This window comes from Prionailurus bengalensis, chromosome C1, assembly GCF_016509475.1.
Source record: "Prionailurus bengalensis isolate Pbe53 chromosome C1, Fcat_Pben_1.1_paternal_pri, whole genome shotgun sequence".
NCBI lineage: Eukaryota > Metazoa > Chordata > Mammalia > Carnivora > Felidae > Prionailurus > Prionailurus bengalensis.
Genome location: NC_057345.1, coordinates 177,573,011 through 177,587,340, shown reverse-complemented (window position 1 = coordinate 177,587,340; position 14,330 = coordinate 177,573,011). Strand labels below are relative to the sequence as shown.

Below are 14,330 nucleotides of genomic sequence, written 5' to 3'. Positions count from 1 at the left end.
AGTGGATCATTACAGATTCCTCAGACAGGAAAGAGGAAAACTGAAGATATCTCACAGTACCTGAGAGCTGATCCATTGGCATATGAGATTCCTAAAATAACTATGTAGGGGGGATATTATGGAACTGAAGATTCTCTAGTAATTGTTACAGGAACCAAGAAAACACTGATTATTACTCCACTTGTGGTTTTTACTTTTACTCCATGCTGCCTGGGTCTGGGAAACAAGCTCATGCTGCCTTTGCAAGTCTGCAAATTCAAATCCATCTATCTGCAATTCACCAACATTGATGACCAATGTGGTGCATTAGTCAGAAACTAGAGAACCATTCTACTATAGTATCCCATTGAAACAATTTGACTGGATCTCTTACTGTTCAATGACAGTGGGCTTATGCCAACCATACTCCTTTACCTATAACAACCTCTCACCAAGTACAGCTTTTATCTCAGCTGCCTCCCTGCATCCTCAGGATCATTAGTGTCCAGCTAGTCACTGGAGCCTGGGGGGATAAAGTGTTATTCAGAGGTGCTTCTGAAATACTATTTACTTTGGCAGGTGTTGTACATGGAATGTGTCAGCAGTTGCTGGATCCCTGAATGAGGGATTCCTTCTCGAGGGAGTTGCACACCAACTGTCCATTCTAGAGGCATGAGGTCTACTACTTAATTCCCTCCAAAATCATGGAAGTCATTAGCCACATGGTCTTTGACTTCACCTCGAGTACTATGTGTGCATCCAGACAGTATTCAATGAAAAGACCCACCTTTCATTGTTTATCCTGATTCTCCCTTTGCCTCCTTTCTCTTATTTTCCTCACGACCATGCATCTTGGAGAAATGTGTAATCTTTGTCTTCTTCACATCACATGAACTCTCCCCAACTTCACCCTTCAGCTCACTAAACATAGCCTAAAGCCAGAACTAATCCTCTTCCCAAGTCACTGCCGAATTTAGAGTGCTGTCTTCAGTCTTAAGTTGACTTGGCCTTTTTCTCTGTTGAATTTGATTCTTTTAATCTATTTCCATATTTAAAAATTCCTCCCCATTTGGCTTCCATGCTATCGTACTTTCTTGGTCCTCCTCCTTATATCATTCCTTCTCAACTCCTTTGTTCTCTCTTTTGCATCTCCCTATTTAAAAGCTGCTATTCTCCAGAGTTCCAGACTTGGTCCTGGTCTCTAAACCACTTCCATGCGTTAAAAAAACAGAAAACTAAAAAACCTCTCCTATATGCTTTTAAATCTCAAGTCTCTACCTCCTAATAGTAATGCCCCTACTCTACTTGCCATAAACTTCACTGTCCAAGACATGGAAACCCAAGAACACAAGACATAAAGATCCTAGCAATACTAAGAAAAACACACCGCTTCAAAAATTGGCAGGCGTAACAAGACCCAGCAGAGGAAGAGGATTTTAAATCATATCTGTTGTGGAACTAGAGGGGTATTTGCTGAGTCCGCTGCTTTTCAGTAGGCTCATAGGATTTGATCCTCACCTCCATTCCCATTTAATAACGATGTTAATTATAAGAACTAATCACTATCTCTAAAGATTATTACACAGAATGTACCAAAGTGCATGAAGTAATAGATATATTATTTATTTTGTTGACTCTCTATTTCAGTCACAGGCGTTATTGTGCTAGGATCTCCATGCTGAGGTATTAAGTTAGCCTTTGCACTTTGACACTCTCCTTGTTTTCTCCTAACTTTCAACAGGTTGTCACTACTGTGAATAATTACTGAAAAGTTCCTTACCTTTTTCCGTTAAGTTCCATGACTGGTATTGAGTAATGTTCTTTGTATCCTAAATCTTCTACAAATGTATTAGCAGCACAATCCCGTATTTTTTCTAAATTATTCTAAAATATGAGTTATATTATTAAAAACATATCTTTAAATAAGTCTAAACAATTATAGCTTTTTCTTTTTAATTTGATATAGAGAGAATGCATGCATGCACAAGTTGGGGATGGGGTGGGGGGGGGAGAGAGAGAGAGAGAGAGAGAGAGAGAGACTCTTAAGCAGACCCCACACCCAGCATGGGGCCTGACATGAGCTCTATCCCACGACCCTGGGATTATGACCTGAGCCAAAAATCAAGGGTCAGGTGCTCAACTGACTGAGCCACCCAGGTGCCCCATCAATTATGGCTTATTTAAGATGAAATTTTGTACACGTAAATGATAAATTTTTAATATAATATCCCATAAAACCCTAATAATATTTGCATGTATCCAGTTCCTACTTCAGGAGGGAGGAAAAAATACAAAAGAAAATATAAATAATTATATATATATTTATATAAATATAAATATAAGGTAGAAAAGCAATGACAATTCAAATGTATAATGTTTATATTAAATTCTAGATGAAATTATTGTTCTTAAACTCTAGAGGATCTCTGTTCTAATACTAATCTTCAAGGAAAATGGAAGATTTCTTCAAGGAAAATGTATAGTGAATGTTGAGGGATTTCTACTGTATTCTTTGATCAACAATTTTAGGGCAAATATAGTCCATTTGAGATCTATAAATTCTATGAAGATAGCTGTACCTAGCTTATCTGACACCTCACATACTACCTTAGGGTAGTTGGACTTAATTCATGTGTGTTACATAATGTATGAAAAAACTAGTGAGTTAGGAAGATAATCATTTGGAGAGCTGCCTAGTGCCTGTGCCAGCAAGAGACTCTTTATGGATGGAGAATGAGATAAAAGCGCTGGGAAATGACAAACCATTTCAGGAACAATAATAATTTAAACCTTAAAGTCTTCCAAAGCATTCTCAACTGAAGGTGTGCTGATATCAAATTCAATTCCTCCATGAACATGAAAATATTGATCCTCTTTGTAGTGAAAATGCTGGCATTTAAAATCTCGCCCGTAAATAAATGGAGGCAGTTCTCGCTCTGTCTTGACCTTGTCATCTCCAAAATAAAAAGAAACTTTTATTTAAAAAGTGAAAACAGCATATAAACAATCATATTTTGGAGATCTGGATTCTCATTTAAATAAACCAACTGAAGAAAACTCCATATTAACTGAAAATCTTGGCAGTTACAGTCTATAAAATCATAGTCTTAGTATATATTTTAAACATGAAAATATATCATACATTTTGGGCATTTTCTGTAGTTTCATTGTACAGACATTTCAAGAGACTAGTTAAAACATTATTCTATGTGTGAGCTTAAGACTAGTATCTTACCTTCAATTGTCAGAAAAGATTTGAAACTCTGCCTCAGAGAATCTTTGGCTAAATAAATAAAAACTTAACCTGAGCTGGTTTAGGCAAAAAGAGACACTAATGAGAAATAGGTGGGTATCTCTCACTGACAAAAAAAAAAAAAAAAAAAAAAAAAAAAAAAAAATCAAACGAGCTCACTTTTTTGGAAAGTAATAAAATCCACATATAACATCTATTAAAAAAATAATTTTCTAAAAGTCCAGTAAGGATTAGATTTGTTCAATATTTTGACTTGTTAGCAGAATATGGTTTCATTAATGAAAAGTATATAATGCATTTTGAGAAAGGTAAAAAGTACAGAAAAGTACAAGGAATAATATAACACCCTAATACCACCTCCTAGATTTAACTATTAACACTTAGTCATATTTGCTTCCAATAATCTAAGTAATAAAACATTACAGATATGGCTGACATCCTCCCATAATTCTCCTGCCATAATAAACCTACACGTTTGGGCATCAATGAAAATCTATAAATTGTATGTTAATCTGGGTGGGAGGAACAGTATGCCCTGCAGTCCTGTCAAATTCCATGTAAGTATGGTCCTATTTCAGCTTTCTTCTCTTACATTGGTTTATTTGTGTATAATAGTGCTGACACATTAGTAAAGTTTTAAAATATGTTTTCAGCTCCTTTTCAGAAATGTAAGACCATTCATGATCCTGTACTGCTCCATATTAATTACAGAATCAATTTCTAAACTTTTGTGAAAAACACAATAGGGATTTTGAAAAGAAGTACATTGAATTGATAGAGTAATTTGAATCAGATATGATACATTCACAGTATTGTTCCATCATGAACATGGCCTATTTCCCTATTTTTCTCAGAACATGTTTAAAGTCTTCCAATAGCCCTTATAATTAGTATAAATGTATACCAAGTACTATGTACATATACCAAATATTTTTAACTACTTAGGAGACATTAAATTTTGTTTTTTCTTTCGAACAGGCTACAGCTAGGTTACATGAGTGGACTCAAATACTACAGACAAAATTGAATTTAAATATAAATTTAACATATATATATATACATATAATTATTTTATATTTGATCTGTGGTGATACTTTTACCTGAAAAAAGTGGAAGCAGACTATCTAAATATGGAACTTTCATCTTCTTTTTCAAACTCAGTAGAAATGGAGTCAGAAAACATATTAACTTTAGGTATCCTATCCCTTTTCTGAGGTCTGTTTTCTTCTCAAAGTGTTTTTGAATAACCTTTTTCTGAAGATATAATCTTTGCTGTAGTCTCTGATAGGTACAAATATCAAGATAATCCTGATTACATTTTATAGCATTAGTAAGCCAATAGGCTGTTTCAAATATAAAAACATTTTCACACTGTTGAACTTGTATGGTACTGAATGTCAGTTTTAGCATAATATTTTCAGCATATTTCATAAAAACAGCTTTTTCTTCAGGGCTGTTGGGATCATATGTTGGATCTTCATTCATGTCTTCATCATAGATTCCATTAAAGTCCGGATCCTTTGTAATATCAACCAAACCTTAACAGTAAAAAAGAAAAATTTTGGATAGTGAAAACATCATATGTGGCTTCTGGATAAATAGAGTGTATTGAACACTGGGTTTCATCTTGAAATCCTACTAAAGTGACAAAGCGATGATGAGATGCCAAAAAAATTATTAAAGATGAAAAGCAGGTTGATTGGTGCTAACTAAGCAGAGTAAAGAAAGATGGAAGCTTGTAGAATTAGAATAGATTTCCGTTGTCTTTGGAGGAAAGAAACACCATACCATGGAAACAACCTAAGTCCCATATTTAATCAGGGTTAACTAAGGAAGAACAAGAAAATGTGATTTCCCTTTAAACAGGGCATCAGTTTCTCACTTGGCCAAAAGTATAATTTTCTTTTCCAAGCCTTATATTATTACACATTTCTTGTTTTTGCTGATAACAGAAGCTAAACATATACAATAAGAACTTTCCTGCTAACTAATCGTGATGAAATAAATAAGAATTAAAACTCGATTTTTCTCTATTATCAATGACAAATTTCCTGTTACATTTTCTTCCGATTTATGATGAAATTAAGGACTTCCTTGCTGCCAGATTGTCTTCTTAAAGACAATTACACTTAGAATGTTACCCTTAATCGAAGCTTGAGAAAACTTAGAATCACAAAATGACTTCACAGAAAATGTGGCGTTTGTTAACATACGTGCTTTAGACGTGTAAATGAGACATCAATTTGCCTTTTTCTTTTTCCTTCCTCAAATCTATTTTAAAAAACCCTCCAGAAAAAAGCAGAATACACTTACATTTTTATTTTTTAAAAATATTTATTTATTTTTCAAAGAGAGAGAGAGAGCGCGAGAGAGCGAGAGAGCGAGAGCGAGAGAGCGCAGGGAGGGACAGAGAGAGAGGCAGAGGGAGACAGAAGATCCGAAAGTGCGGAGCCCAATGCGGAGCTGGAAGTCACGAACTGCGAGATCATGACTGGAGCCAAAATCAAGAGTCAGACACTTAACCAACTCAGCCACCCAGGCACCCCTCACTTGGATTTTTAAATGACCACTATGATTCACCTCCTTTTTGCAAAATTTAAGAAATTATAAAGAAATTAAAGTATTTCTGACAGCTTAAAAAAAAATCTAAACATAAGCCAGAGTATTGTTGACACGCCTAAAACTTTGTAGCCTGAGGTGGCTGGGGGCCAACAGGCAGCAAGTCAGTTCTCCCCACAGAAAGTCAGGAAGGCTTAGAAATTGGAAGCCTGTAGAAATCTCTAACAGATCGTCATGTCAGATTTACGGGGAGGGGGAGGGGGGCCCCGGAGCAGAAACAGAAGCAACAGCAACAGCAGCAGCAGAAAAAAAAAAAAGAAAGAAAGAAAGAAAGAAAGAAAGAAAGAAAGATTGGTTCGAAGTCTGAATTGGTGCAGTTAAACTCCCCGATCGTCTTCCCCAGACAGCACAGCCCCTCCCCTTCCTCTCTAAAAGGTTTGAGCCCCACCGCTGAAGGCCGGGAGGAGAGGCTGAGCTGAAAACCCAGCAAAGTGAGTCTGCGCGCTGAAAGGGGGACATCTTCAGCCCCTCCCCCTCCTCTGGCCCCAGTCTCGCCCTCCTTCCAGGCGGGAGTCTGCGGGAAACCGGTGGATCAAAGAGAAAAGACCTACTAATACAACCTGTGGGGAGAGGCTCCCCAGTGAAGGGGCAGGGTTTCTTCCCGATCACTACAGTGCAGTGGGAGCAGTCAGCAAGCCCTGTTCCTGCCCCACTTCTAAATGAGAACAAATTGCAAGTGTTTCCACACAGATGAGGAAAACCTCTCAGGTGAAAGACCGGGACTGGGAGCGGGAAGGGGGAGGGGAGGAGGAAAGGCGGGAGGGCGGGCCGGCAGGGCTGCGAGGGTCGAGAATGGGAGAAAGGATTTTGGAGAACCGGAAGAGAAATTGCCCGGAAAAGATACCAGTCAGTTCACGCGAACATAGGAGAATGAAGGAAGGTGTGGACTGAGACATCGCTAAGGGAAAAAATGGAATTGCTGCGCTACCTGATATTTCGCTGTACTGAGAGGAGTTCGATATTGCGGTTCAAAAGTTTGGGGCTGAATCGGAAAACTGAACTAATTTGTTTTAATGACACAGTTGTTCATGTCACACACAAAAAAAATTATTAGAGGAAGTGTGATCACAGCATGTTCTACAAATCAGATATGTACAAAGTCATAATAATGTAGAAAATGAAAAAGGATTTAATAGAAAAATTGGATATAACTGAATTTGGAGGACCGGAGGGGAAACACAAGATTCCATTGTTTTAACCTCTATACTATGCTAATTTAATCTTATCTCCTTCCCTGCTTTTTGCTCCTGACCTCAATTCTTTTTCAATGCCTAGTACTTATCTTTATCTGAACGTCACAGAAGCACTCCCAAACTAAATTCATCCTTCATCTCCCCCCAATCTGCTTTTTTCGTTCTCTGTCACGGTTAATGATTCTATTTATCTATCAGTTCCTCAAACTAGAAGCCCAAGAGTCTCCTCTTTCTTTCACATTCTATTGTTATTAACCACTTAATTTCCACAAGTATTGAAAGTTTACTATCTGCAAGCACGCTATAAGGTGCTGAGAATTTAAAAACAAAAAAGACATTTTTCTGTGCTCTTGAGGAGGAGCTTAAGGGCTAATACAGGAGACAGAGATGAAATCAGTAATTTCAATGCAAAATGATACAGTGTGCATAGGACAGAGGAGGCTGTGTCTGAATCAAGTCTTGACAAGGGGGAAACAATGACCTGGGGAAGAATGGGGAAGGGTGAGGTAAAGTGGCAGGAAGAGGGCATTACAGATAAAAGGGCAGGGAATAAGCAGAGGCATAAAAAACAAACAAAACCAAAAACCAGACAAACCCAGTTCACTTCCAGTTGTATTAAACAAGGTCTTTTGTGTGTGTATGTGTGTGTGTGTGTGTGTGTGTGTGTGTGTGTGTGTCTTAACTAAAAGTCACTCCCACATTTTTCTATCACAAAAATACGTTTTTCCTTCTTTCCTCTCATCCTACAAACCTTATGTAATACATTGAAGAATCCAAGAATTATTCAGATCAAGAAATTAAAATCCCCTACAGAAAACTAGATAATATGACCGGAGTTTGGTATTCTCCTTCTCTATTGCTGTTGCTATCGTTTTCTGAGAGCAGTGACGTGGGCAGTTGCAAGACTTGAGCCCAGTCTCTCAGTCATGCCAAGAGGGGAGGTGCCACTTCCCCAAATATGCATGATGATATAGAAATTCTTGCTGCTAGCTTGCCCTTGTATAGCCACAACTACAAGGCTTGGACCCCAGTTTCCTGGTCAAGTCAGTGGAGGAGTGGCATTCCCTCTCTACCTCAAACACTGAGGATAGAGCTGGGGCCAAGGTTCCATGAGTCACTCTGTTTATCAGACACTTCTACCTCACTTCCTCCCAGACTGTATTTTTCACTCTAGCTGTTGTTGCCCTAACCAGCTTCACAAAGATGTAACTGTGCTTTGCTTCAGATGCACCACATGGCTCTTATTTTTACCCTGGGACTTCTCTACCACTGCTGTGTTAGACTTCTGATGGAACCCATCCAGTCATTCCAATGCAAGAACAACTCTGGAGAGTGAGGGAGCAACCTTTGACCAATCCAGGAGGGGGAGTCAGGGGATACACACTGCCCTCTTCCATCCCTTGGGCTCACAATTCTGAAGTGTATTCTATGGGATTCCTCAGAGTCCTTACAAAATGGATCTTAATGAAAGCTCAGCAGCACATCCTTGGATTGATGTTTCCTCCTTTTCTATTCACTTTTCCTGCCCCCCACTTCTGTTCCTTAGAGTTATTTCCTATAATCTACCCTGATTTAAGCCCCCATTTCAGGCTCTAATTTGGGGGTAATCTAGGCGAATACACATTGCCTTTGTACCTGGCCTCTGACCTGCTGTTTCCCTGATCATGAAGTATAAAAAGCCCCACAATCTAAGAGTCTGGGTTCCTTTCCCCACGTCTGACACTTGGGCTGTGCAAGATTTCACAGCGATGTTCCAAATGTGGCGCATGATGGGGAGCCCGTACCTGTTCCTGTTCCCATAAAGGTCTGGTGTGCATTCTGCTTGGTCATATACCATTGTTTGCACTACACCATTGTTACAGTGCCTGAAGCATGCTGATGCTGCTGGTGCTTCAGCAGACTCCCAAGCATAGTAAGGGAGAAAAAAATCTCCATCTTGGTATGATGCTCATCTTTGATGGCCTGACAGCCAATATTACAAAGTGCTTTAATGTAACAGCACTTTCCCCAAGGGCACATGGTGGTGGAGTGACTGAATTTGGAAAGATTTCCAGCTTCACTCATATACAGTGAAAAAGGGATCAGAGTCACAACTAGTCTAGACATGGGTTCCCAGCCAGGAAAGGAGAATTAAGTAGAACTGTCTGGAGCTGATATTTAGCTGACATGTATCAATATGGCCACATCGGTTGTAAAAATATTGATCCCTTTCTTATTGTTTGGTAAACTGAATTGCTATAGCCCCAAGCTGTTTGAATACCTCCCTCCCCTGGGATCTCCTGGAAAGCTTCATGATCCAGCAAAGGCTACCTGTGACAAACAAGAGGTCTCTGAGATCCTACTCCAACATTATGGCTGATGTCTGTTCTTACTGCTCAGTGATCATGCTGTACTGGTGGTTAAGTATTTTTAATATCATCCCTGAAAATGTAGGCAGTTAGTCTCTGGGTGCTCCCCCACTCCCCCTACAACTTGATTAGAACGTTCCTACCTGTCTCTGATCCTGTTAACCAGGAGCATCACTGTGAGAGGATCCTTATTGGGGTAGCCTCAGATATAATAGTTGGGCTGAAGAGACCAGATGGTGGGCCATGAAGTCACATGATATAGTCAATTTTGTCATCCACTAACCAGAAGCCCTCTGTTCTTAATTACACAGTAGGACGTATGCTCCCTCCTATCATGGCCTTGTCCCTTATTATTATCGATATTCTCACCAAATGATCCAAAGGCTTTTCAGACTTTCATATGTGAATGACTCCTTAGTATGTACCTCTAACCCAGATCACTCTCCAGAATTTGACTTCTATGATGAAAGTTTCCACCTAAATATGTGACTCTCAAAAGGGCTTGTTGTTTCTTTACCAGTCAAATCTCTCAGCTCTGGCCCTTGCCTTGCTTGACAAATGCCAGGTGGGAATGATGATTCCAAGTAATCTTTGTAAAAAGGGAAGAAAAGCAAACCCAATTTTTTGTCAGAATTGTCAAGTCTCAAACATCATTGGAAACCACTATCAATTCCTGCTGATCCTTAACATCTGTAGAGCTCAAATCTTCATAAAGCTCTTGCCATCATCTTGATCAGGAAAGGCAAGCCATGCAACTTAGTTTCCCAGACACATCTTGGCCAATTCAATTACAGAGAAACATCATCTGGCTTGTGCAATGTTCCCTGCTGTCTTCCAGTGATTAGCAAATGGATTAGTGGACAACTTCCAGGATAGAAGTGTCATCAACTACCAAAATGACATCTTAATTTAGCTACATTTTATTTACATTACCTGATCTAGCCTTGGAGATTGTAAACTACCAGCAATGATAGTACTTCTAGGAAAACACTGAAATATGTTTTTAAGACTTTGACCATGTCATATTCTCTTCAACAATGCAGCTACGTCATGCCAAAGTGTCAGTGTCCTTTAAGAGGGAACTGTCAAGGGAATGCAGAAATGAATGGAATTCACTAGATATTACTGGCAATATTTTTCATTGCTTCAGCCTTCTCACTTCAAATACTTGAACAACAAGAAGGGATTTGTTAGTTCCAGTTATAGCTATAATCTTTTAGAAGCCAGTGACCCTCCAATCCTATGGTACTCTGCACCAAGCCAGGTGGCCATTAGTCCTTACTCCACCAACGCCACAGATTGAATAATTCTCACCCACAGGAGGAGAATTTCTGCCTTATACTCACTACTCTTGGAGACTGCTCTCAACAGAAGTTGATTACCCTGCATGGAAATGAGAGCTATTAGCTATCTAAACTACCTTTGAGACACAGAAATACCATCTTCAAGAGACTGTACTGCTTGCTAGTACAGTAAGGCTACAGAGCCTGAAACATCTCTGAAAACCCAACCCAGAGCAGGTGACTCAGGCTGCCTCACTGCCATCAAGCAAATCTTAATTCTCAGGCACTTGAACTTCACAGCAGTCCAGTGGTAGATACAGTTAATAGCAAAAGTAGCAAACAAACACTTCTGTAGTTTAAGTCTTAGCCCAAATTCAGAAGTATTCAGTGGTGTATAGTTCTGAATGTGATGGTTGGGGAATGACCATCCAATTGTAGTCATTGTACATCATCCTGATTGGACACTTTAGTCAAAACTTTGAGCTGATCTATCTATCTGTGACATGCTTGCTGAGGACTTGCTCCCTCAGTTCAGTTATTAAATCCCTCTGGGACATCCATGCTAGACTTAATTTCCAATCTGATCAACTGGTAATGGTAGAAATCCCCTCAAGCTGTGTAACACCCCTGTTCCCATTTAATTCTTCATTGATTCAATTCAACTCAATTCAGTTAATTCAATTTAACAAATATCTGTTGATGCCTACTTTTTTTTTTTTAAATTTTTTGTAACATTTATTTATTTTTGAGACAGAGAGAGACAGAGCGTGAACAGGGGAGGGGCAGAGAGAGAAGGAGACACAGAATCTGAAACAGGCTCCAGGCTCTGAGCTGTCAGCACAGAGCCTGATGCGGGGCTCGAACTCACGAACTGAGATCATGACCTGAGCCGAAGTCGGACGCTTAACCGACCGAGCCACCCAGGCGCCCCTGTTGATGCCTACTTTGTATCAGGAACTATCTTAGGCACAAAACATGTAGGGATAAGTAAGACAGGTAAGGGTCTTCTTTTTCATGGAGCTTATGTGTATGTAAGCTTCCTGTTTACTTGTTCTTGACATCAGACTTACTTTTGTGTCTAAGCTAGAAATAAAAACGGAGTGAATATTTGTAAAACGAATAAATCAAACTAGAGTACTTTATGAACATATATATGTATATTTTGTATGTGTATGTATAATTTTTTATTTAGCTATCAATGACAGAAGGAAAAATAAGAAAACTCCATGAAACTACCTTACCATTAACTGTATTAAATATTCAAATGATCACAATTCTTCCACATTTTATTGATACGCTAAGAAACAATAAATTTTGTTTTCAGGGCATTTGCTTTAGTAACCAGATTTATGTTGACAAACTAAAGTCTTTTTCAGGTAATTTTCTCCTCAATTACATGTACAATTCAGATAAAAAGTGGTTCTTTTCCACCTAATTGACCATTAAAAGCTTCTGTTATTAGATCTATTTAGCCAAGGGAAATCTGGCTAATTAGGGGAGAATATTAATTCTTTTCTTCCTTAGTAAGGTTATGCAGAAACTTATTGCCATATTAAGATTATGTATAAAAACACACTGAATAAAGATTGAAAATCTTATATTTTGAATATCAACCCCATAAAGTGCAAACAATTACATGCAATACACAAATCAACAAATTTGTTCTCAGAATAGTCAAGAAAGGAAGCGTCTGAGTGACATTTTATTCCTGAAGACAAATTGTCATCCTTTTCCAGTTTCCAATGAGATTAAAATCTATATAAAATCTATTGCTGTGCTCTCTCCTCCAGTCAAGTGAAATTCGAGTACATTTTTAACTGAATTGAGACTTCTCTTTAAGCCTGTGCCCACAAACTGGAAATCTATTTAGAAAATGATTAGATATATTTAATCAGCGAAAGTAGTTGGGAATACTGTCTGGAGCACACATTTTCCATTTTACTCTCCATTCCATTTGGCCTGCTACAAAGGAACTTACAGGAATTTTTTTTTTTTTTAAGAATAAAAAATTTACATATGCTGAGGAGATGCACAGGATTTAGTGGTACCTATTGTGAATATACAGGCTTTAGAGAAGTCAGGCCCTAAGAAGGAAGGAATTTAAGGGGCGCCTGGGTGGCTCAGTCCATTAAGCACCCTACCTCCGTTCAGCTCATGATCTCAAGGTTCGTGAGCTAACAGCTCAGAACCTGGATCCCACTTCAGACTCTGTCTCCCTCTTGTTCTGTCTCTCTCCCCCTCCCCCCGCCTCTCTCGGTCTCAAAAATAACTACACATTTTAAAAAATAAAAAAAAAAGAAGGAATTTAAAAATTAGCCGAACCAAAAATACTTATTAAATCAAATGCTACTAAAATACCAAAGCTTAGATCATTGATGCACATTGATCCTTAACTTCAACTTTCATATCATTCATTTTTGAGATTTACAAAAATGGCATTATAGATGACTAACCAAACTGGCAATCATTTTGTTTTCAAGTTCAGAGATTTTTCTCATTGCATTCCAATTCTACTCTTGACTCTATTACTGATTTTCCTACTTAGGCTGTGTAAGAAAAGGTATAAACTGAAAACTCTTTATCAAGTATTTGAAATCTGATCTGTTCTGCAGAAGTTGGAGGTTAAGATGAAAGACGCAAGACTTAAACATAATTTTGGTGCCATTGAAAAAAATGAAAGGTTTATTGAAAAGATTCTTTGGAGTTCAAAATATCTCTTTTAAGAAATGTGACTAAATACGTAAAACTGAGCCAAAGATAAATTACTAAATTAAAAAGATGGCTTCTAATAAAACATATTAAATTCTCTTACCTGCTGCACTAAACTCTGCAAAAATATCTTTATTTGTTTGAGGCTTCCCATCTGGATCAATGTCCATGATAGTACGCCATAATTCAGAGAATCTGGCTCGTTTTTCTTTGGGCATGTATATTCCATGCCACAGTGCTTTCAGCATGTAGTCAATATTGATCAGAATTTGCCCAATTCTGGTATCATAATAAGCTGGTGGTAATTGACAAGAAGAACTCTGATCATAATTAGCTTCTAAACTGATTGAGGGAATTTGATTAAAGCAATAAATTCCAACAGCCAACTCCCTTATAATTTGATGAACTTCTCTATAGTCTAAGAGGGCAACAGGGTCCACAGGAGTCAGAAGGATTGCAGTGGAGAAACTGACATTATTCATTTGACTCATAATTCCACATGGGATGTCCAACTGAGAGCGGACATCATCTTTGGCAGACAACCAGCTGACTAAGGCAGTAGTTAGCAACTCTTGTACTTCACTCCGATCATATTTTTCAAAAAAACAGAAGCATTTCTCTGTACGGATAAGTTTTCCAGGTAGGTTTCTTCATCTTGAATTTGATCAAATCTAGGTAATCCTTTTTTGGGCAATCTTAACATTTCTAATTAATTGTAGGTGTCCTTTCTGAAGTTTCTGCAATGACTAAAAAGAAAAAGGCAATGAAATTTGTCATGGTAATGAAGCTAGATTTCTCAAGAAATAAATCTGCACCTTTATTAGGTTGTTTCATGATCAACCATTACATTTTCAGTCTTGTTTTAATAACATTTTTAACAATTGAGGTACAGTTGTCATACAATATTATAATAGTTTGAGGTCTACAACACAACGATTCAATATTT

General features: G+C 38.1%; 1 protein-coding gene across 1 annotated transcript in view; it reads right to left on the bottom strand.

Moving 5' to 3' along the window:
* The window catches only part of ANKAR (ankyrin and armadillo repeat containing), a 73,380-nt gene that overhangs the window by 55,569 nt on the left and 3,481 nt on the right, over positions 1 to 14,330 (bottom strand). The window contains 5 exon segments of the mRNA XM_043577302.1: positions 1,760 to 1,863; positions 2,770 to 2,933; positions 4,333 to 4,770; positions 13,488 to 13,991; positions 13,994 to 14,130. Of these exon segments, the coding sequence (XP_043433237.1) occupies positions 1,760 to 1,863; positions 2,770 to 2,933; positions 4,333 to 4,770; positions 13,488 to 13,991; positions 13,994 to 14,087 (1,304 nt within the window). The 5' untranslated portion in view covers positions 14,088 to 14,130.